Source organism: Macrobrachium nipponense, chromosome 26 (assembly GCF_015104395.2).
Source record: "Macrobrachium nipponense isolate FS-2020 chromosome 26, ASM1510439v2, whole genome shotgun sequence".
NCBI lineage: Eukaryota > Metazoa > Arthropoda > Malacostraca > Decapoda > Palaemonidae > Macrobrachium > Macrobrachium nipponense.
In genome coordinates this window covers 37,687,747-37,713,584 of record NC_087215.1, presented here as the reverse complement: position 1 = coordinate 37,713,584, position 25,838 = coordinate 37,687,747, and the positions used below count along the sequence as shown (strand labels likewise).

Sequence of the window (25,838 nt, the reverse complement as noted above, 5' to 3'; positions counted from 1 at the left end):
TTTCGTTCAACTCATTTAAGTATTGGAGTTCATTACCTAAACGGCGTCGCTAATTTTATCCGAATAACTAATTCATTATGAATACTTAATGTACATGGCATTTGTATTAATTACTCCCGACAATAACATTACGTCGATCTCTCTCTCATTCAGGCAGAATATGCCAGTTCATTTAACATTTGCTAAGGACATTTCTCCAACAGACCATCCCAATTGAAAAGATAGAGGAGAGAGAGAGAGAGAGAGAGAGAGACGAGAGAGAGAGTACGAGAGAGAGAGAGTACCTCTATTGGCGGTTTTAAACTTGGTGGCCTGAGAGTTGATTCGTAGAGGCCCTTAATGGTATATTTACAATTTGATCGAGTAATGACAGACATCTGGTGCTTTTTTTTTCTCTTCCTCTCAACGCAAGTTGCGACCCATAACGGTCGACTAACAATTACGTTTTTCAATTCACTGCACAGGGAAGCAGATATAAACTGGATTTTGGTAAACAAGCCCAAACCGTCCAGTTCCAGAATCGAACTATGGTCCTTAAGTTTGTGAGCAGATGGCACTACAACTGCGCCAAGAAAGAGTTCAGACTTCAGTGATATCTACAGTGACAACATAGGAAAGGTGAAACAAACGCTAAACATTTACAGAGAGAGAGAGAGAGAGAGAGAGAGAGAGAGAGAGAGAGAGAGAGAGAGAGAGAGAGAGAGAGAGAGAGAGAGAAACCTAATCCTATTATCCTTATGAAGAGTATTAGCTGGATTTTCTTTGAAATCGCTTCCCAAGGATAAAACAAACATGTTTTGTCCATTTAAGTCAGGTACACTTTCAAGCCACTAATCAGCATGTAGAATAAACAATGACGTGTAATGCTCCTTCTGGTCATGTTACAAAGGCACGATAAAGTAGTAATATATAGTATATAGTTATTATATATATACTATATATATAATATTATATATATAATATATATATATATATATATAGACTAATTTGAAACATAATTCAGATACTGAAAGTAAACAAGGCCATCTTTTTCAGTGCTACGGATTTATCATTTCATAAAAACAAAACCGAAAAAAAAAAAAAATTCTTCATAAGGCTGGCATAATTCTATAGGTAAAACCAAACCCTTTTTCCCTTTACGGTGAGTATATACGTGTATATACGTATATATATATATATATATATATATATATAATATATATATATATATATATATACACACATACACTGGTACATACATAGCCGTGAAGTTTCATTCAACAAGATAGCCCTTTATATACTACTCTTAATAGAAAGACAATATTCCCTTATGAATAAGTTTATTGGAGCGACAACACTATATGAATACCCATAAATTTCTTTCGTACGAATACCGATAATACTAAAACCACCCTAAGACCTACTATAAAAAAAATCAATAAAACTATCAATGAGAGATGCGTACCAAAAGAAAAGTACCAAAAATATTTTCAAAATTAGAAACTCAACTACAAAGTGTCCGCTACAGGTTCGATATTATAATAAACAAAATGAATTCAACACCAACAGTTGAAACTGGGGATACGAATATAGAAAGAAACACAAACAGAACAAAAGTTTATTTACAAGCTTACTAACAAAGATAAATGCAGAATGGTTTCTCCTATTTACATAACAAAGATAAAATCTTACAGTATGTGTACTGGGGAAACGGTGCCTTAATGAAATACTTGCTGGCCAGTTTTGCAGCTGTCGAAAATCTATGCTCGAGGCGACGGCTTCACAAAAGGAGAACTGTAACTTCAGACGTCTTCTTGACTCCGTACTGCAGAAAACAATGTCTATTCTTGATACTTGAAGGGTAAGAACTCCTCGAAACCTCTTGTAGGCCGTTTCTTCTCTGAAGGCTTGCTCAACGTCGAAATATCTCTGTCGTCCACTCCCTGACGACGACTTGGCCAGATTCCGATTAAACTCTCGTGCGCCTTCTTCCTCTCTTATCCTTCGTCTGTTCATTCTTCTCTTATCTCTCTCTGATGATCTCTCACTGATGATCTGACGATCTCTGCTGGTCTCTCACTAATGATCTGCTCTCTCCTACTTCGTAAGTCGTATATATATAGCGATCTGGGGGCGGGGCCTACCAGACTCCCGAGATGACAGAAATGTTTTCGAAGGATCTTGACGAAATATTGCATCATATTTCGCGGCGTTTTCTGACGACACGTCGGCGCCTGTTGAGTTCCATATCCTATCTGGGGATTCTAGAATAATCATGAGAACGGGCGCCTCCAACACGTGCGCGAATGCCTCCTTGCTGCAGAACTTCTCGAAGAAGATGAGTTTCCCTTTTCTTTAATATATAATTCCTTGCTATAAAGCAGTTACCATGACAAAAGGCCACCTATCAAACCCTCCACATCAGGCCTTTTTATAATTTATTTATTCTTTTTAGTGTCATTGATTATTTTCCAGACGATCAGTGTTGTATTCATGGAGTATTACGGTTTCTATCAAAGTCATTTTCCAGGATCCAACATTTATGGCTTTCTTTGAGCAACTGTGAATCGTGACTAGCCTTCTGATGACCCCTGACCTCAAATGAATTGCCCAATATGGTTCCATACCCCCTTTGCTTAAGTCCTATTTGTTGACAATCTAACTTGATATACTTAGTTTAATACAAAATTTAAGTAAGAACAGCCAGGAATAGAACATACAAGAATATCAAAAGCATTTATAGTTTTTTCTAGTTATTTATTTATTAAATGTACCCATGTAAACATTAACACATTAAAATCAAATACTATATACAAATATCCAGAGATCAAGTCCCATGCCTCCAGCAAACTCCCTCTACAGTCCGGCACCTTAAATCTGGATAATCTGGGGACATTCAGAACTCTTGCATAATTATTAGGGGACTTTTGTCCCAAAAATTTTTTCAAAAGTATTGTAAAGATAATCCTTTCTGGAAACACTTTTTATATCCTGATATATGTAATGCTTTCATTTTTATATTTGTTGTAGGTATAATTCTTCTTCCTTAGTCTTTTCTAATGGGGTACCTCAAGACTCTAGTCTCCTCATTTCTATCAGTGATTTGGCAACCAACACACCTCAATTATAATTTCTCTTCAGCTATGCTCTCGAAAAGTCGGTTAGTTAGCGTACAATAATAGCATTTAATCAGTTATCTAACTTGCCTGTCGTCACAGAAATTTCTAATGAAGATTCTGAGAAAAAATTGTTTCTAACTTTCCTTCTCTTGGGTTGCTTTGTAATGCCTGTTACCCTATTTAGGGTCGAATCCAAAGCAATTCGCCGGGACAACCTTGTCCTCACCTCTTTTCTCTAAACTCCCTTCTCGGGCTTCTCTCTTCGGAAGGAGGCTCTTTGCTTCTGCTTTCAAAAAAAGGCAAATTCACTATTCGGCCACCGAAGTTTTCTGGGTTGGGGTAAAGGTGTCTCAGACAACCACGTGACATCCGTCAGGCCACCACTTCCCGCATCTATTGAGGTGGTCAGTGCTCCTCTTACAGCGAGGTTCCTTTCACCTCAAGCGATGGAGCGCCCTGTCATCTGCTTTCTGGGAGTCCTTTACTCAACTTTCAAGACGGTCTATCATCGACTTTCTTTCAAAAGGAACGTATAGTGTTTCTTTCGAGGCTAGTTCCATGTCTTCTCTTCTTTTATATTAATTCGTTCCTTTTTATTATTATTATCATTCTTTTAAGTTAGAAAGAGATAAGAACATCGAGTTGCCGTCTCACGGGCCCACTATTTATAACGGAATATTCAGCGATTCTTTTAAGACTGCTCAAGTCACAACGTAATATTACACCGCCAGAGTATGTTACACTTAATCAACCACTTCGTAAAAAATCGCAAGATAAGAAGGCTATAGAGAGAGAGAGAGGAGAGAGAGAGAGAAGAGAGAGAGAGAAGAGAGAAGAGAGAGATGAGAGAGAGAGAGAGGCGCCACCTCTGGCATTACAATGTGTGTTTCCATTAATAAAAACTTCCAAGTTATGCATTGGGTCACATATTTTCGTATTATGAAAGGTATCTGGGCCGGTTCCCGTTCCTGGACTTGTCCAAAACTGGCAATCTCTAAATCTACAAAGAAAGACAAGCAAGAATTACAAAATAGCACCGTATAGTTTTCACGCACAAAAACGCGCCATTACATCAAAAATAAATCATGAAAAGAACTGATCGTGTTAAGTCCAGGTTCACGGCGACTTGTTGAAATTCACTACTTTATTCAGTGATGTTCTTTGAAAAACGTCACAGCGCTATTTTTTTTCAACTGACAAAGCGAAACGACATTCCCTGTTCCTTACAAAAAATAACGTTTAGATACCATCAATGGAGCACTTAAATAACTAGAAAGCTCACGAACAATTAATTTTCATAGGTAAAATAACAATTCTCATCTTCAGGAGATAGAGACCGATCTACTTTCAGGTAAAAATTTCTTGAAGACCTTAATATTCTCGTACAACTTATACCCAGAATCTGATCAAGCTCTTTCACTTTACCACCAAACACTTAAAATTATTGAGGCTACAAAAAAAAAAAATTCTGCTTTCCTCTCTTTCCAACTTAGATACCGGTGCATTGTCCGGTTTTATTAAAGAAAAAAAAATTCTGCCGGTCTCTTAAACTATATTTACCGGTGAATTTCGTTCGATCACAAAAAAAAAAACAAAAAAATTGCTGGCTTCTTTAACTCTACAACGATGAATTTAGTTTTTATATATATAAATTCCTTCTGCTGTCCTTTTTCGACTATATAGCGGTGTATTTCGTTTTTATAAAAAAAAAAAAAGTATTATAAAAATCACTTGTTTTACTTCCATCAAAAACTGCTTGCGCGTTTAAGTTTTGTATTATTCGTTATCCATCTGAACCTTTCCATAAGCAATTTCTTTCCTCACTCGTTACTGTTCAGTAATGTCAGTTATGTGAGCTCAACTGTGTAGTCATATAAAAATAATTCGGTCTACTATATATATAAGAGAGAGAGAGAGAGAGAGAGAAGAGAGGAAAACTAAGAAACTTCAGGGTTTCCAAGAAGGGAGAACAAGAGCCCACTCATGACAGAAATGGTTTACCGTAAAAGAAACGAGAGAGAGAGAGAAGAGAGAGAGACAGAGACAGAGAGAGAGGAAAAGGAAAATAAGAAGCTTCAGGGTTCCAAAGGAGGGAGAACAAGGACCCAGCATGACAGATGGTTTTAACCGTAAAAACAAAAGAAAAGAGAGGAAGGAGGCGGAAGTAAAATGAACACACGCAGTATACACACGTACACTACTAACTCCACACAATATCAAAATTTCTATCACGATAACTCAGGATAAATACATAAGACAAACATGAAGGGAGCACAACTAGTATATGAATGACGAATAAAAAAATGACTACAAGAAACAGGATTCTTTAGTGGGCATGAGAGAAAGGATGAAAACGTACCCATTTTGGACAGAGGGTGATTCGTCTCTCTTTCTCGCTCCAGCCCGATAGAGGCAAAATACAGGAGGATGAATGGAAATGCAACATTGAGTTACAAAGGGAACAAAGGACAGAAATAACTGTGTGAAACCACCACCGTCACACAGGAAAAGAGTAGCAGGGTGATGGATATAGGAAGGGGTACCTTCCCAAAGGAGGGAGTGCTAGAGCTGAAAATAATCTAATAAGTTACATCCGGGGCGTTACATCCTAGCAGCATCACACCACTTCCTAGCCAAGCCAGCATCTTGCACAGAAAATACCAAATTACAAGACTACGATGAGGAAGGTATCATAACGTAATCTTAAGCAACACAAGAACATTGCATACAAAATGACTTTCATTAAATACTACATACACGCAATATATATATAATAATATATATATATATATATATATATATATATATATATATATATATATATATATATATGAAGCGAAAACTCCCACAGCATTGACAACTAATAGAACTGATATGATGAGACTGAAAAAGACTTGTGTGGCCAAGGTTACTAAAACCCTGTAGGCCCTCCTACGTGTGACAGTGGATAACCATCATGAAAAGCCTCCTTGACCGTAATAAAATTCCATCACATATACGAGAGAGAGAGAGAGAGAGAGAGAGAGAGAGAGAGAGAGAGAATCCTATCTCTTTCAAAATCTTTAACAAAAGCAGGTCAGAACACCAACGAATTTCACCATCACTGACAAAACAAAAGCCAGTAAGGGGCAAACTTACCGCTGATTGGTCGCGCGTGCCGCATTTCCCGTTTTCTCTATGGGCGGTGAGAGGAGAAGTGGGCTAACCCGAGAGCGCGGGAACACCGCCTATTGGCTAGGTATTGTGGCCTTCCGAAAACCTCTCCAATGATGACCAGACTTGAAAGACAAATTTCTGACCATATTGTTTTCCTGTTATTGCGTTCTTTCTTATAACCGGGAAAATACTACTACATGAAGAAATTCAGGTTTTCATACAAACATCAATGCTGGAAAATTTGATATATTGTATACTGTACAATCAACTGGTGACATCCTTGAAACCTGTTTACATGGGATTTTCAGAAAAGAATAAACGAAAACGCAAAGGTCAAAAAAACAGGAAAGTTTACAGACAAGGATTATGGCACAAAGCACTTCGGTAAGGGAGTAGGAATTAAATTTAATTCTAAGAACCACTTCAGATTCGGAACACCCTGCTTTAACCAAACGGAAAACCGAACTGGAATACCAATTCAAGCTCAGAAACCAACTCAAAGTTTAAGAAAAATATTGGCTTTAATAAACTACATGCCGACGTGCTTTTCACAAATTTTGAATTCACATTACTCCAAAGTGTTGAATTCATAGCAGTCTATGCGTATTATAGTGATGAGAAATGAGATCAAATGAAGAAAAATAAGAAAGACAGGAAGAAAGAGAGAAGACAAAATACCAAAAGTTGCAACATCACTTCCTTTATTGTTGCAATGTGCAGATCGTTTTCCATCCTCAATTGACAACAAAGATCACCAATTTTTCCACACATGCACATGGTTTGCAACGGCTATACTTCATAACAAAGTATTCGTGTTATTTGTAATATATATTTACTTTACAATAGAGAATTGGTCCATTGTGTACAGAACCTACTACCAAGAAATATTAGACGGGCAAAATTTCGTCACCAAATACGTAGGGAGGGAGGTGCGCTAATCGGAATATGGCAATGGCGAAAATGAGCGGCAAACCACATCTAACAACTGCTGCTGCTGCTACTGTTGCTGCTCCATAAGTGTCGTTTCAAAAGCGATTCCTAAATCGATCTGAGAGCCACCTACTACTTCTACTCTACTTCTTCACCGGAGGAAATGCAGAGAATTTAGGTCCCGTGAGCACAAGAACCTCATCATCGCCATCATCACTCGGAAGCCAGGAGCAAATTAAACGTAGCTAAAAAGCCAAGACAAAGAATGCCCATCGATAGAAGGGCATTCTTCCCTCGCACTTACCGAGTCGGGGTAGAATGCCAAGTATCGCAGATGCTTCAACTATTCTCAAAGTGATTTAATTACCAGGTGTGAAGGCATTTTCCTTCATTACACTTTTCTTTTTTTTCTTCTTAATTCTTCTTTGGATACGCTACAACCCTTGGGTCACCAGTCATCGATCTCAATCCACCTCCCCCCCCCCCCCCAACTCCTCTCTATCTCTTGTGAAACTTTTGTACTTGCTTGAATGATCAAGAATTGATGAAATTACAATGGAAAGCAATATCAATAAGCAAGTCACCACTTACACGATGATAGATCACTACGAATTTATTTTTATGTATGTATGTATGTATGTACGAATTTACGTGTATGTATGATATATGATATATATATATATATATATATATATATATATATATATATTATATAATATAATAGTTTGATTGATTAAAAATACTCTATATGCATTACAGGTGCGTTAGAATAACATTACTACAGATTTGTTGATACAGGTTAATTATGGTTCAATAATAACGATGTTCACCTGCAGGACTAACCACTGATTGGTCGATTTCACAGCCACAAATAAAGCTAGATAATAATAATAAAAAAAAATAATCATGAAATGAAGAGACAAAAAGCACACAACTTCATGAACCTTGAATATTATGATTAGGATCTTTCTTCCTCCACTTCCTCGATCGACCAAGGATGTTTCCTCATCTTTGCCAGTCGGCTTGCATATTATGGGGGGCGGGGGGCGAGAGGGGCACGTTATGTAATTTCTTGATTTTTGCAGAAATATAGCTTCATACAGAATAAAAATGGAAGCCCAGAGTACTTGGCTTCTAAATTATGGTTTAGGAAGCTAATGTTCGCGATATTATACCTATATCGTTAACACACATGCAAACAAAAACAAACTGCATACATAAACACAATATCTAATTAATAATAATAATATAAATATATATATATATATATATATATATATATATATAAATATATATATATATATATATATATATAGATATATATATTATATATGGATAACATTAGGATATATGACTACTTTGAATGTCCATGGAATCCACGAGAAGCACGACAGGATGTGGGTTGAACCAAGTCTCCTTCGTGGAAGTTAACTGCGGAGGTTAAAAAAAAAAAAAAAAAAAAAAAAAAAAAAAAAAAGTGGTGATAGGTGGTCGTAAAAGGTTAACTTGGGAGCAAACGAAGGATCAAAATGTTTTTGGCTGTTTGGATCTTGCGGAGATAAAGGAGGGCAGTAGGTTGGTGGAAATTATTTGGATGCATAGGAAAGAAAAGTGAAAGACCTATAAGTATTTAATAAATGGTGTAACTAGAAAGAAAGTGCCTACGTGCGCGGGAAGTGAGAGAATACATGCAGGACGGAAGTGGATAACACTGAGTATGCAGGGCTGTATGCATGAAAAAGAAAGGACTAACGCATTACTAAATGCAAGTGACACGTCTATTCTAAAATATTGTAACTACAATCCGTATTGCAGTACGTATATAGTATCAAAATAAATAGTTAACTTTTACCAAAAAATCTAGTAACTTCTCAAAGCATTCAACTGAGGATGGTTATAGAATATGGCAATTAAATTTTGAACAATAAGACAGCTTGTACCCGGAACTAAATTTAAACTAGTCAGTTGCACTCAAGGAAGACTATTTGACCTTCGTCCCCCGTTTTTCTTTTATAATATATATATATATATATATATATATATATATATATATATATGTGTGTGTGTGTGTGTGTGTGTGTGTGTGTGTGTGTGTGTGTGTGTTTTGTAAGCGCACAGAAGTGACCATAAACAAAGAGAAAGGTAATAAGAGCCTCATTCTTAATTATTCATAATCGATGGCAGTATAAGAAGCTAAATTGTACAGTATATTGTAATTCTAAAATGACAAAATATTTACAAAGCTGAGTTGAATACTTACATTTCAAGAGAAGAGTCACCAAGTGGTGTTTGATATCCCAATATATGCGTCGGCTGAGTTAGTGCTAAAGAAATTCAACCTAATATCTATATCTTGATCGATGAATGAAGCAAATATCCGGCGGCAAAGTGCGTAAACGCCAGCTACACAAAAACTTGTTGCCTCGTGGTATCGATCGCGTAGGACTTTGCGTAACTGAACAGGATATGGGTGTATTCCACTCATACAAACGATAACAATTCGCTTTGGGATACTGACCACTTTCAATCAAATTCATACGAATTCCTTTTTAACTACAATATCTCATCTTCAGGGTAACATATCAAGAGTCACAGTAAGACAACTGACTTCAAAAATAACTTCAAAGAATGTTTCACCACAAAAAACACAACACATACACAAATGCCAATGATTCGTGAAGACACTGCACTGAAAACTGTCGCTACAGCCACATTGACAACCGCATGGCAAGAACGCAATAACTCTACAGCCCGAGATGGAAGTCAGGTGGACAACCGCGTGTTCTAACGCTTAGCAAGGGCGAACAAGAACGGCCTGCACACGCTTGTCGTGCAAACGACAGATAAGAGTTACTACAATGGTAGTTATGGTTGTTATTATAATGCAAGTCGTGTGAGAACTTGACGCAGGCGTATACATGCGTGTGTGGTCGTTGTAACGGCAGATAGGCGAGTGGTACAAGGGTACTGGGTAGACGAGGAAAGGAGAGGGTACAGGGTTGTGGAGGTGGTGGTACTTCTGGCGGGTTTGTGGGTAGTAGTACTGCGGTGGTTATCCATTCCTCCGACCCTCCCTCCTCCGACCCCTAACCCCCCATCCCCCCCGAGGACCATCAACAACCTCTCAACGCCTACCTCGACCCAACACCTCCACCACGATCTCTCTCAGCCCAACGCCCCTACCCAGCTTCTCAGCCTTGCCTCTCTGCCAATGTCTTTGCTAACCAACGGCCGCCAATACCCCACCCAGCCCAAGCGTCTTTTTACGGCTATACCCATGCTGCTGATATTAATAGTGCACTCTTAAAATCGCCTTTGACGTAAAAGCAAGTATTATACGAGATATAAAGCATACAAACAAAACGTAAAAGCACGAATAAGAATTTAAAAGCAAATAGGAGCAGGGTACGCTGCTGATTACGAAACTTACTCGCGATGGATCCCAGTGTCATTATAATGAGTACCATTCGCGTGAAATCATTTTTCTAAACCAACTATTTTCATCAGCTGCCTGACCAATTTCTGACTTCGGTTTCTGAAACACTGGTTTCAAAAAAGTACTTATTTGGGGATGACTTCAAACGAAAGGGTAGGCTTCCTAATACTAAAGCAACCCCGAAAGGAATAAACAGAGCTGATTCTATGAGTACACACACACTATAATATATATATATATATATATATATATATATATATATATATATATACATATATTATATATATATATATATATATATATATATATATAATACGTATATATATTTGTGTGGGTGCCTTCCCCTTTTAATTGGATAGTCTCGGAAGATGTTCACTTTCCAGTCATCAGCAATAATTTCGATATATAGTTGATAGCCCATGTTCTCCTCCACAAAAGTTGCGACCTACCATAGTCGACTAACCAATGGGTTAAAATTCACTGCTTAGGCAAACAATGGCACGAGATATATATATATATATATATCATATATATATTATATTATATATATATATATACACGTGTGTGTGCGCGTGTGTATATTATTATATGTTGAAAAAACAGTGTTCCACGCGGACACAAACATATATACTGCAAAATTTACGGGTCACCTTTTGTCCAGATACGTAAGTATATATATAGTATTCATTACCAAATCGAGAAGATAAGAAGGGCATAAGGCTTATAATACTATATACTACATACATAGAGAGAGAGAGAGAGAGGGGGGGAGATGGGGCCACGTGCTAAGGAATCCGAGTCAAAGGGAAATTACTTCAACATCAAAGGGACTACTTTTGACGTTTTGTGTTGTATTAATCTCTGGGGAAGTGATTTACCTGTAAATCCAATGTAAGATTGGTCACAGTCCTGGCATGGGATCTCATATACCCCAGAGTCTTTGGGCGATGTCTTTTGTTGGACGTTAATCAGGGATTTGGCTAAGGTATTTGGTAGGTAAATGCAAAAGGGTTGGATTTCCCAAGGGTGTGAGTTACTCTCTTAATCGTCTCCAGGTGGGGAATTTTTATTTTATTGTTGGGTGTGTCTCTGGTCTTGTCTTTAGGGGGTCGGTTAGAAAATTACGTTTGCTTTTTGAATTGCTTTCTCAATTATAATGGGTCAGGATACTTTAAAGATGAGAGTTGCTTGCGAATTAGTTCAAATTCTTTTTCCAGGAAATCTGGGGAACAAATTCGTAAGGCTCTTAAGAATAGGTTGCTAGCTACACCTATCTTGATAGTATTGTCATGATAGCTAAAGTAGTGAATTATATGAAAGTGAGAACGTTGGTTTTCTGTATATGGTAAATTTGTATTCTGTCGTGTCTCTGATTATTAAAACATCAAGAAAAGGAATTTTGTTGTCTGTTTCCCATTCAACTTTTAAATTTGATGCTGGGCACTAATGCGTTTAATTTTGAGAGGAATTCATTAAAATTACCCCACTTATTATCCCAAAATGTTAGTATGTCATCCACGTATCTCATCCACAGCATGTTTTTGGGTTTTATTGCATTTATTACTGTAGTTTCAAAGTATTCCATGTACAGATTGGCTAAAATAGGACTTAAACTCTACCCATACTACACCCGAATTTTTGCTTGTAGAATGATTCCCTGAATGAAAATACGTTATTAGATGCACATAATTCAACTAACTTTATTATTTTGTCAAGTGCCAAAGGGAAATGATCTGAATAGGGGGATAATTTTTCCCTTAAAAACTGAAGAACGTCCTGTACTGGTACTTTTGTGAATAGGGAGTCTACGTCAAGGCTTAAAAGTTTTATGTTGTGAAGTGGTATATGTGCTTCTCTGAATTTGTGACAAAAGTCTTCCGAATGTTTGATGTGACTGGGAGAAAAAAGTGCCTAAAAAAGGAGAAAGGAGGCCAGCTAACCATTTAGAAATTTGTAATTGAAAGCTCCGGCGCATGAAACGATGGGTCTGAATGGAAGATTGTCTTTTGTGAGTTTTGGGAAGACCATAAAAGTAGGGTAATTTAGGATTAATTACTTTAAATTTCTCTAATGGGCTCCTTTTATTAGATGGAATTCTGTTGTTACAGAACACCTTTACCAGTCATATATATATATATATATATATATATATATATATATAATATATTATATATATATATATATATATATACACGTGTGTGTGTGCGTGTGTATACATTATTATATGTTGAAAAACAGTGTTCCACGCGGACACAAACATATATACAGCAAAATTTACGGGTCACCTTTTGTCCAGATACGTAGTATATATATAGTATTCATTACCAAATCGAGAAGATAAGAGGGCATAAGGCTTATAATACTATATACTACATACATAGAGAGAGAGAGAGAGGGGGGGAGATGGGCCACGTGCTAAGGAATCCGAGTCAAAGGGAAATTACTTCAACATCAAAGGGAACTACTTTTGACGACAAAGTGGGGATAGATTTCAATTTCATTGAAGGACTGAGGATAAATTTTATTACCTTTAACACGGTATTTACTCGTATAACTTTAGCTCAAGCTGAAAAATAATAAAACCCACAATACATCTCGAGAAAAAGGGTGAAGAAAAAGAGAAGGGGGTGGGGGAGAGGAAGGCAGGGAAGATATCACACCTTTTCTCTCTCTCTCTCTCTCTCTCTCTCTCTCTCTCTCTCGTGTTCCAGATGTTGGCTAATGCACCTGGGGAAACCTTCTCCGTTGTCCCTTGAAGACCACCTCAGACCTGGCTGATCTGTTCTACAATTAATCCTATGGAGACTAACAGCAAACAGAATGAAATAACCCCAGTCAATAAAGAACGACAATGAGGCATTTAGAACAAACAGATCTACTATGATGTACGCTACATCTCATTTTAAAACTTACAATTGATGACGACATCCTGGTAGTTTGTGACGAAACGCGAAAAATGAGCCTTCCGGTTCCTGCTTAGAGAACAAATTGTCAACTTTGAATTTCCAGGAACAATTTAATCGAGGTAATTCATATTTATCACGTCTTTCCTAACTTCCTTTTTCCCTTCATCCCCACACTGCGCTTTGTTCAGACTTGTTTTGACGTCTACGGTCACCTTCAACTAGGAATATCTGATATGAACTTTTTGTATTTTAATAAAAAAAAAAATAAGTTTTAGAGCAGTTTATCTATGAATGAGTGAAACAACGCAGGAAGGCGTTAGGGGCTGCGTTTCCTCCGGACAGAAATAAATAAAATTTCTACCCAAGTGTGTGTCCGTTTCTTGACCAATACACACCACGGCTTTTTCACGCAATTTCACGTACGACAGATCATCATTTCACACTACTACGACATCGTCCCGCCAACTAAAAATCGTATTTGTAGCAGAACTACCCATTAGCTAGCAACCCTTCCCCCTACCCCGACCCACATCATGACTTGGCACATGAAAACGGAACCCACATTGCGCATCATAATTTAAGATCACCTTGCAATGACCAAGTTCTATACTACAAAGGATCTTAAAAAATAATAACAATAATGTTTCAATTTAGTGACAGTCTGCCAAATAAATATGGGCCTGAGCGACAGCAGCAGGCTGAAAGCAGTGTCGGTCTGTCTTGTGTCCCATTGCCTGAATCACCGCCAATCGCGGTGTTGATCAGTATTCTGTTAAAGATATCTCAAGCCATGAAAAAGATATCTATCGTAGCTCAGCCGACAAAGGACCCCAGCCACCTAAGTAAGTCATATCATCATCACCACTGACAAAAACCACCGTCACAATCTTTATGTGAACCCTGACATATATGTTTATTTTCGCCGTCAAGGTTTGGGTGAATTCCCTCACGACGCTCATGCTATGCGGTAAAGAACGTGACCGACCAGAATCGTCATGAAATCAGGTTTATTACAATAATTCCGCCATACAGCCTGAATGAGACTAATCTGATTCTCTACGTGCTTTCTTCTAACGTGTATCCAAATTTCGCACATTAAATTAAAAGAAAAACAATTTTGCGTGCTTGTTATCATGCACATGTGAATGTAACCATACATGTGCATATATGAGAAAGAAAGAGAGAGTGACTTAAAACGGTTTCAACACCCATCATTTGTTTCCGTTTTTCTGGTTGCTTCAACCAATATATTCAACATTTCTCTGAATCCTTCTTCCGTCTGCAGTCAAAATGATGAGCGCATATTTTGGCAAAGTACTTAAGAGAAAAAAGTATGGTACAGCAGAAGAAAAGATGCACAGTCAAATACCCGTGTTATTATCAAACATTGAGAAATAGCCGAAGACATAAAATTGCATAAAAAAAATTGGTAGAGAAATTAAGTTAAATACTTGGAACACGGAAGTATGATGATCTAAGGCAGCATTACAACTGCTCATAAACGGACGAGTATGAATATCTGAAATACGCTTTCAACTTACTGACTATCCACAGCCTTTCATCTAATACTCACTCAAAGATATCTTAGCATGTACTAACCACAATGGTACAGACACAGCTGTCCCTAACTTTCGCTCTATATCCTCCCCGCATCCAGGTATGGTCACCATGTGAACAGTTGTTTTTATACATCCAATGTAAAATACATCTCATTAAAAGATGACGTAAAGATGACTTTTTTTAAGTAAACAGGTGATTTACATGAACTGCTTATAGCTCATATTGTGCTTCACGTAAAGCCTAGTGATAATGACAATGGTTCCTCCCCTGTAACTCGACCCTTTTGGTCGCCTGTACTGATGCTACGCCTCCCATAGGACGATAGGGAGTGTTCAATAAACCACGGGGAACTTCAAAAAAAAGGAGAGCAAAAACCGTCCGAACTCTATGCTAACAGAGCTTATCCGTCACACCAGACCAGGTGAAGAAGGTTACAAAGATGAATCGATCACTAACACAATGAAGTTGTGAATACAGCTAGGACTCAGATTGAAGTGTTATGGTAATAAAAGAAAGAAAAGACTGACTCCTCAAAAAACCAGGTTGATGTACATATAAAAGAGCATTCCTGCAATTCATACAACGTAGTTACGAAGATATAAAACACGTATCACCTTCAGTTCCAGGATGTACTACATCCAGGGCAAATCTCTCATTTATGACCAGAAGGATATGTTAAGACTCAAGCCATAATTTAGCATAAGATATCGTATCTCATTTTAGTGCAAGTGTTGATAAACAACATGAAATAATCTCTGGTGTAAGTCCTCAACTCATTCAGGTCCAGAATGCTGTGTGAAAGATAAAATGTATCTCCCTTGAATTAGACATAGCAAATATACAGAAGAAACATCAATCTCACCCCACGTCTAGATGATACTGTTATTACTGGAACGAATAAAAAATGGCACTACCTGATCAAGAAAGCTTCCACGGGATACAATATCCACACGAGGAAGAAGAGAAACGTGGCAGTCGCTCCGTTCATACAGATAAAAATAATAAGTATAAATAAATGAATGAATGAATGAACAAAGAAAACGAAAACCAAAATGACATGGTGCATTAATTAAGATTAAGACACAAACTATCTAAATCCAATCAGTATCAAGCTCAGCGAAACAAGAACAAAACCTGACGCACTAAAAAAGGAAGATGTGGCACTGATTATCTTAAATAGAGTTTACTAAAGACTGCAAAGTAGAAAAATTTTCTGACATTAGTTTAAATCATAAATACCTCTGTAAACTAGAACATCATAATTTTTAGCATTCTTTTCAAATAAATTTATGGCAACGAAGGTAGACAACATGGACTTATATATCCTTAACTGCGCACCATGAATGTAAGTGGTAGTCATGGATTCACTGTATCACAGACCAAGAAGGGGCGAGGACCACACAATCTTAAAATGTGGCGTCACCTCTTTATAGCGTAAAGGAAAGAGTGAGAATTAATGCAGGATTATGCATTACTGGAAGAGGGGTGATGCCACCAGAAGAGTGTTAAGCCTGAAAATCTTGTTGTGGCAACTCAACTTTGTTCTCAACATATTTCCACTCATTATCTTTAATGGAGGACAGTAGATGTAGAGGCTCTAAAGATAGGGGATTTCAAATTAACCCACTAAGTATTAGAGCGAAGTATTTCTTGCAGTTTTACTTTCAAATTATTGTCACAATTTAACTTGACCAATCTGAGCGTTCTGATTGCCCCATACAGCCTTCCGACAAATTCCTGATAATGACATTAGGACTGATTAGGTCACCCTGAAGATGAAATCGGCATCTTAATCATGAAACCGCTTCTACACGCATCTTTTGGTCCTATTTAATCAACTATTCGGAATTTTTACAAGTTTAAGGATATAAAGAGATAAATTCTCAAGTTGTACATAAACACGAATTCCAATTATAATTATAGCAATACAACCCATCCTAGTATCTTCCAGAAGACACAATATTTCAATGAAAAAATTTAACGAAGCATTCATCAACGCTATCTATACCATACTAGTCAGAGGGCCTAGTAGAAACATCATTAGAACTATAGAGCCAATACATTACCATGGGCTTGAATACGATTCTTCAGCAATGGACGGTAGTCAAAACCCATTTACAGAAGTCTATCTGTAAAGCTAATCAGTAACACTGAAGCCATTAAGTCGAGCTCCTACAAATAACATGTAAAAAGAGGAAGAGATCTGCAAATTTCTGAAATTCATATACAGTAATAACTACTGAGTTACTATAAACTGCAAGTAACTCATATGTCAAAAACATCTTGAATAAAACACTCTAATTACTACCGGTAGTAGAATTCCGCATTAGTTATGACGTTATATTACCTGTAATTCATGTAATTGAAAAAGTTGTATATATTTACGTTACCATTACATAACATTTTAAGTACTGAAAAAGGACATGAGGAATCTTAATGAAAACTCTTAGCTTTTCTCACTGTAAATTGCCATACTCTACAAGCATGCACAATAAGCGGTTTGTAAATCATTTAGTAAATACTGACTGCAAATATATATATATATATATATATATATATATATATATATATATATATATAAAGTAAACAAACACAGCTATGGATAATAAATCTTACAGAAAAATATTATATTATATAGGAAATACGGGACTAAGTTACACAGATGCAGGAGAGAGAGAGAGAGAGAGAGAGAGAGAGAGAGAGAGAGAGAGAGGTTAAGGGAAATGAGCAAAATAACATTCAGGGTGAGAGAGGGATTAGAAGGGGCAGGTAGTTACCTACTACTGAAATGATACCTTGCCTGGGAACCTCTCAAGGAAAATGAAGAATTCGAGTTCCGTTGATTTTAACCAACCAACCAAAGGTTAATTGATTCCGGAAGGGGAAAACCACGCATCCGGACATTCCAATTCAACGAGAGAGAGAGAGAGTTATCGCAATAAGTATTGCATTGTGCATATTTTAATGTTAAGAAAGAAGGAGCATTTCAAATCACCTGGAAGAACATGCAAAACAATATTACTATTAAATTTTACTTGACGTCATTGACTTCGAACCAAATCCAATATTAGAGAACAAGCTTAACGTAAAAGGAGGCCATTTCAAACACAAATATATCAATAGAGAACCCATCACCAATGGTAAAACTAAACAAAAGTCACAATCATTTAAGAAAATAAGAAAAATGACACACATTTTTGTTAACATTAAGCCGTTTCACCTTACAGTGGGTAACTCATAAGAAAATAAAATACAACGAACACTGTCACATTTGCGGTTAAACTGTCAAATCATAAATGACCACTAGCACAGAAAATTCCACAACACTTGCCTCTTCATGCGTCTACGCAGAAGGTTCACCCTCCCACCAAGGAGGCATCTAACAGCAGCGATCCATCCTTTCACTTCTACAAAATCCGTTACCACTCCTAGCTCACATTTCTCCCGATTTCATTTCTTCTTATACTATAATAATTATTACATAAAAAATCGCGTCCACAGCTTCCACCTGCGTTCTTTCTTCGCATTCAACATCCATATTTCACATCCCCAAGGGAGAGTTGGTTCAAATACTTACAAGAATATACTGTTCCTATTCTCTCGCCAATATTCACGGCTCTACCTTCCCGGTTTCCATCTTCAATTAAACCTTACCCTTGTTCATCACAACTTTCTTCTCTTGGAAACACTTCTAACTATTTCACCGATCTCGACAGCTTCTCTTCACTATCAGCAGTTGGGCACACCTGTCCGCAAACATCAACCCTTCCACACACCATTCACAATCCACTGAAAGATGGTTGTAACAATCCAATCATCTTAATCTTCTATACATCTTGGAGTCTTGACTGATCACACACTTCATTTGTTATTTCTCATTGCACTGGGAATGCACAGCACCAAAGCACTTTCTAACACCTTTTAATGCCACATAACCTCTATTGTTACCTTATCGTATTACTCGTTCCAGACTTCTCCACAAGGGTTCAATGGAGACACTACAACTGAACAAACAAATTAATATAACAAATGAGATTTAGCAAAAGAGTTCAGCCAGGGAACACAAGTGACTAGCTGGCTAGTAACCTTGGTCAGCCAGGGAACATTACTGACTCTGGCTAACCAATAACCTCTCCAGCAATAGTTGAGCCTGCGTAGTACTGACCTTCATATAACAACATTGGAACAGCATTTTCCTTGTAGCAAGCATGTAATTTTGTTGGCGCGAACTGCCAGTCAGGGCTAAGGTCAAGTCGACACTGAATCAAGTAGTGACTGCAGCTCCGTTTGTTACAAGATAGAAAGTAGTAATTCTACCCTTCAGCACAGTGCTGAGCTGTATAAGTTCCAATCCTGTTTGCTTTAGAGGTGCTGATCACCATTTCATACCTGACAGCAGACTACTCAGGGCCTGTAGTGCTGTTGGATGCCACGCTCGCCATGATTATAAACAAAATTGACCACTGGAGACCAATATACAGTTAAATATTTTGACTTATATGGCCTGACAACGTACTCCTGGTAGTGGAGTTTGTCAGAGACTTACTTCAAACAGGTGGAAACATAAAACAGCTCAGATACGTCTCATAACTTGGTTTTGATTGTACTATCATAATTTTGAGCCGATTCTGGTGATATTACATTATTTTTACTTATTACAATATATATTTTACGTTATTCTTGATTTTATTGCATAGTTAAGTGCCTGATGCATAAAATTGGGTTTCAGTTCTAAATTGCAGTTACTCAGTGTAAATTATCCGTTTTTAAATAGATATACGTCCGCATTTGGAATACACTGATATATGTAATTTTGAACTGACATGGTATACATCTATGAAGTACAAAAATTTGTGATATTTTTCTGTAGACATATGATTGTAAGCCAAACATCATTAAATACAGGTAGAGTGTGTTTTACTAAATCAACTAAGTTACAAAATTGTATTTATCTGAAAAATAAAATGGAACATCACCTGAATTAAAGTGCTCTTGAGAATTGTGTATATAATCATTACATGTGAAAGACAGTACATAAACAGATTGAAATTATGCAAAGAATACTGAAGACAGTCTACCAAAGACCATCGAGGGATACTGTTGTTAATACACAATAAGCTCAGTAAGCAGGCATAATTGTGGCCTAGGAAGAGAGCCAATAATATTAAGTGATTCAGGAAGGTGGTCAGAGGGACGTGTGTTAATCAAAATATTGAGCAGATATGACTGCACTTATGCACTTATTCGAGAATATTTTCTTGTTGCATGATGGTTGGCTTGTTTTCCGCTCTTCTTCTGAATTTGTTGTTCGCTGATTATACTGGTAAAAATTACCCTAACACTCAAGGGGTATTTCAGTGCTAAATGAGTATTCATTATTCACTCCTTAATGGGCGTGGATTTGATGAACTGTGCTGCGGTTCAGTTTATCTTCTGACATTTTGCTTCATTTTATTTTTTCTCTTTGTTTTCATTTCAATTTAAATTTTGACGTTTATTACTTTTGTTTTTCTGTCCTTGCAATTATTTATATACCTTTACGTAAGTTATGTTGCATTTTACCCTTTATATTTTACTAATGATTTTGCATCGTCTTTGACCCGGCAATTTTACGAATGAAGAGCATTTGTTGTAATACCCTGCTCATTGTTTGTCCTTCTGGATTTTCTTTTGTTCTCGTCTAACCTTGAGTGGTAAAACTGATTCTTTTTGAATAAGCGATCAGAGGGAGACAGAACATTATATAAAAGCATTTAATATATTAGCTACTGAACTGAACTAAGTTTTCTTGAAATGCTGAAAATTATATAGCAGTTACAGAAGTTTAAAAACAGAAGTAACAAGAAAAGTTATATTTAGGCATACTGAGCCTCTGAAAAGGAACCAGAAAAATGAGGAGGCAGAATGTAGTTAACACAGTAGCTTATTGTTGAGGCTGTTTTAGAAGACAAAACTCCCTTCAGGCCAAATTACCTATTATAATATTTAATTTAGGTACATTAATGCTAATACAGGATTTCAGTTCATAGCTGCATACACTGCGGTAAATGTAATGTGGACATGCTGTCATGTGCAACATACTGAGCAGAGTCTTTTTCTTCACAGGGAAAGTTGCTATCACCTTAACTAACCACCTTAACTGACTCAATTGTTAACTTGGAAAATGAATCCCCAAAGTGCAAGAAATAGCATGCTAAACTTTCTTGGGCAGCTGACCAGCAGCATAATGTGGCTACTCAACAGTAAGGAAATTCTGAACTTTTGTATATTAAATCAATACAATACATGAAGGATTCTTGCAGAAGAGTGGTGACAATACCATTACAGAACAGGAAGTCATGGTGTGAACAGCCATCCTCAGTATCTGACCAAAGTGACCACCACCACCAGGGACTCCACTAAAGCAATATTGCCACTATATCGAGACTGAGCGATTGAAGCTTAGTCAGAAAAAGCTGGGTAACACAACACAGTCGATAAGATCCGACATAATGCTATTACCAACTTTATCAAGATGCATCAATATGATGACAACACATTGGTAGCTTGTCTAGCCAAGGAATGAATGCTGAAATGTTAGTGTTTCAAGCCACAAGCTTGACCACAAAAATGTACTTACTACTTCTAACAGTCTAACACCTTAATAAATTTCAAAAGATTATCAATTTACAAAAGAGAATTGACAGCCTTTTGATTATTTCCTTACAAAGCTGCTTACAAATATAAATTCTGAATTCTCTGAAAAAAATTACATAAATGCAGATAAGATTTAAGAATTCAAAATTCAAGTTTATTCATTGTTTTGACACCATGCTTAAAGCAAGTCGTTATAAAACTTTAAGAAGCTCATCAGATGAAAGAAAACTTTTTTTTTTTTTTTACTGAAACCTCATTTCTGATGGTCCATTAGGGAAGAAGAGAGCAGAATGTAGAACCAAATGGCGTGGTCATTAAAGGAAAAAGAGCCAAGCCTGTCCATCTGACTTCACTGAGTCCTCTCCAGACTGCAGAATCTAAAGGATAATCTAAGAGTTACTGGAGAACCAATGATTTAACGTCTGTTCCCGAGACAGTAATACCCTTGCTCAAAGTATTATTATTATTATTATTATATTATTATTATTATTATTATTATTATTATTCAGCAACATGAACCCTACATGTGGAAAAAGCCCACAGGGGCCAATGAACTAAAATTCAAGTTTCCAACGAATATGGGGTTCACTTGAAAGAAGTAAAAGAAGGCAATAGGAAGAGGTGAGTTATTAGAAAAAATAAATTAACAAATTAATAAATAGATTTTTAGGGTACTAATGAGTTGCATCTCCACTTGAACTTTCAAAGTTACAACGCGCAACTTCTTCGGGGAGACTGCTGCTATGAGTGACACTCCAAATGTCAGAGTACCTTTCTTGGCTACACGAGGATATAAAAAAAAAAAAAAATTTGTTTCAAACTGGGATGTGACATAATCTAGTGTTCAGATGACAGATAAATTACCAAGACTGATGGTCATCTCAAGACACACGACACGTTAACATGCAATAAGGGAAGTAAGAGGAGCAACCATCCTATAAATCCAACTCAAAAATACAAAGAAATCTCAAGAGAATCCTATGGAGATGTAACATAGTGGAATCAATGCAAACGGTGTCTTATAATGGATGACGAAGAAAGCTGCTGAAGTGAGATTCAAAGCCTTCATGCATGAGGGATCTGTACCTCTGTGAGATACCAGTATTACACTAGACCAGAATATAATTTTCTACAACAATGAGCCTAGCAGTCTCTTTTGTACAGAGCCATCCTGACCCGATATGTCTTCAACTATTGAGAGCACTGCTATGGTTAACTTTTTGGGGAGAAATGATTAATCACCCCACCAATAGTTCAGACTGAACTCTAACCTTACAACAGGCACAGTATAAGGAGCTAGTGGACGGAGCCCCATTAGGAATGATTGCAGTTGACGTTTATCACACTGCCATTGCCACTCACCTGCTCCCAAGTTTTAGGATTGAAGCTCTCAAAAAAGGAGCAACGGTAAGATCCAGAACTTATTGGCGTAATAGAGCAAGTGGGAACTCTGAATGGGTTCTGGAATTAACCCTCACTATATTACTCAGGCAATTACAAAAAAGGGATCTACGAAGAAATAAACTAATAGAGAGCCAGTGTAAAAAGATTTGAGTAAATTTCCTTTAAATACTTTAACGGATAATAAAAAATGGAAATGGAGTTAATTCATTTTTGGGGTATATCATATGCTTAAACAAACTTTTATATTTTCTATTCTAGGTTATGAAATATGAAATCTAAAAAATCATATACATTCTATTCGTAGCTAACTTTTCTATTTGATAACTTTAAAAAACGGAATGATTCCATTTGTTACTATTTAAAACAGTGTTCCTAGGATATATCCTTGCAAGTAATAACAAAGAGTTACAATTTAAATAAAAAAATGAATGTTCAGTTGATTATACAAGCTTATTCAGGGGCAATAGTGACAACAAAAATAGGTCTTTATATATATTAATATATATATATATAATATAGTATATTATATATATAAATATATATAGTTATATATATATATATATAGGTTGGCAAACCACTATCTGACAAACCCGGTTTTGCCCGGGATAACTCTGATTGACAACCAATAAACTCTCTCTCTCTCTCTCTCTCTCTCTCTCTCTCTCTCTCTCTCTCTCCTCCCTAACACTCCCTCTACTCTCTCTCTCTCTCTCTCTCTCTCTCTCTCTCTCTCAACCAACCCTCCCTCACCATTTCCCTCTTTCTCCTCCCTAACATGCCCCTCTACTCTCTCTTTCTCTCTCTTAAACCCTTTCTCCTCCCTAACACCCCTTCTACTCTCTCTCTCTCTCTCTCTCCAACCCTCTCTTTCTTTCTTCTCACTTACACCCACTCTACTCTCTCTCATCCTCTCCCTCTGTCACTGCCTTCCCAAACCCCCACCCCCTTTGGTGCCATTGATGTCTTATCCCAACAGTATTCTTGCCCAGATAGTAAGTCATATGTATACTGAAATTAGGTATGATAAATTTGGAAAGTTGATTTAGTTACTAGAAAGTCTATGGGCAGAAGCAGCCCAGTTTCAGAGAAGCCCTTCCCACCCCCAACCCACTTTTGGTGCTAGTGATGTCTTACCCCCACAGTGCTGATTTCTAGATAGTAAGTGATATGTATACTTAGTTTGGTTGAAATTGTTCGATGCTTTTCACAGTTATGCTAGCAGGATTTAAGCCAGAAATAAGCCAGATAACTAATTTTAGAAGGAATCAGACATTTTTTCGGTAGCCTCTTTTTACCAGCCTCCATTCTTTTGAATACCGCTTTCCGATTGGCTGCCTTTGAAATTAATCTCCACAGATATTCAACGGGCCCCATGATTCAGATTTTCTGTAGAGCTTATATTGGAAGGAGAAAGTAGGACCTTCCTACAGAAAAGGTTAAAAAGAATAATTGAAGAATGATAATAGCTTATACATTACTAATGCTGATAAATCCAATAGTTTAGTAGTTCTGGACAAAACTGACTACATATCACGCATGCATACTTTACTAGAAAATGAAATAACTTACAAAAAACTTGCAAAAAATCCGTTGGACCAAGTAATAAAAAACTTTAATATCAATATCAAACAAATTCTTAAAGATAAAAAAGAACTCTTGTGTAAGTTAACTGTAAAGTGTCCCTCATTACCTTATTTATATGACATAGTTAAAACTCATAAGGAAAACAAACCTATGCGCCCAATTATTAGTACTATAGGATCAAATGCTTATAAACTATCTAAATATCTTACTAAATTGTTATCCCCGCTACTTGGAACTGTAGCTATAGAATTCACACATCCAGAATTCTCTTGATCTTGTGGAAAAATTAAATAACATTGTACTAAACCCTAGCGATATCTTTGTCAGTTTTAATGTATGTTCCTTGTTTACAAAAGTCCCTATTGACTCTGTGCTAGAATATTTAAGTAATGAACTTGTATTGCATGAATTGCCTATGTCCGTTAGTCACATAATTTCATTAATTAAGTTATGTATTTGTGATTGCAGATTTATTTTTAATGGAGAATATTACCAACAAATATTTGGTAAGGTCATGGGTAACCCTTTATCACCTCTCCTTTCAAACTTATATATGGAATTTTTTGAAAGACAACACCTCCCAAATATCAAACTTGTCCCCTTAAAATGGTACAGATAAGTAGATGACATCTTAGTAGTCCTACCTGCTGGTATCAATGTAAATGATTTATTGTCTAAATTGAATAATTTAGTGCCATCCATAAAATTCACTGTTGAAATTGAAAATAACAATGTCATCCCTTTCCTAGATGTATTAATTAATACATAAAGAATCTTTTCAATGTAAATTCAGTATTTATATAAAACCCACAAATAATTTAACATAAGTACATTTTTATTCTGGCCACCATCTTAATATTAAAATTTCAATTTTTCTTCTATGTTCCTACGTGCTTTGCATATCACGAGTCCACAATATCTTGACTAAGAAATAGAATAGGATACGATCTCTGCTACCCACCTCATATAATTGATTTATGTTATCAAAAAGCTCACCAAAAGTTTTAGTGTTGCTCGTAATGAAAAAGAAATGCCTAAAAATGTACTTAGCTTACCTTACTTTCGTGGATTTGAAACCATAAAATCAAGATTTAAATCGTTTAATGTTAATGTAGCGTTCTCTTATAA

The 25,838-nt window shown here is 36.6% G+C and overlaps 1 protein-coding gene across 7 annotated transcripts in view; it reads right to left on the bottom strand.

Moving 5' to 3' along the window:
- Positions 1-25,838, bottom strand: part of LOC135200190 (TOX high mobility group box family member 2-like) — a 1,058,689-nt gene that overhangs the window by 458,646 nt on the left and 574,205 nt on the right. For 2 of the 7 annotated variants that reach the window (XM_064228573.1, XM_064228577.1), the window contains exon 1: positions 9,445-10,114. The exons of the other annotated variants lie outside the window; for them this stretch is intronic. In XM_064228573.1, the coding sequence (XP_064084643.1) occupies positions 9,445-9,446 (2 nt within the window). In that variant the 5' untranslated portion in view covers positions 9,447-10,114. Of the gene's footprint in view, positions 1-9,444; positions 10,115-25,838 lie in introns of those variants that run through there. 7 annotated transcript variants of the gene reach the window in all.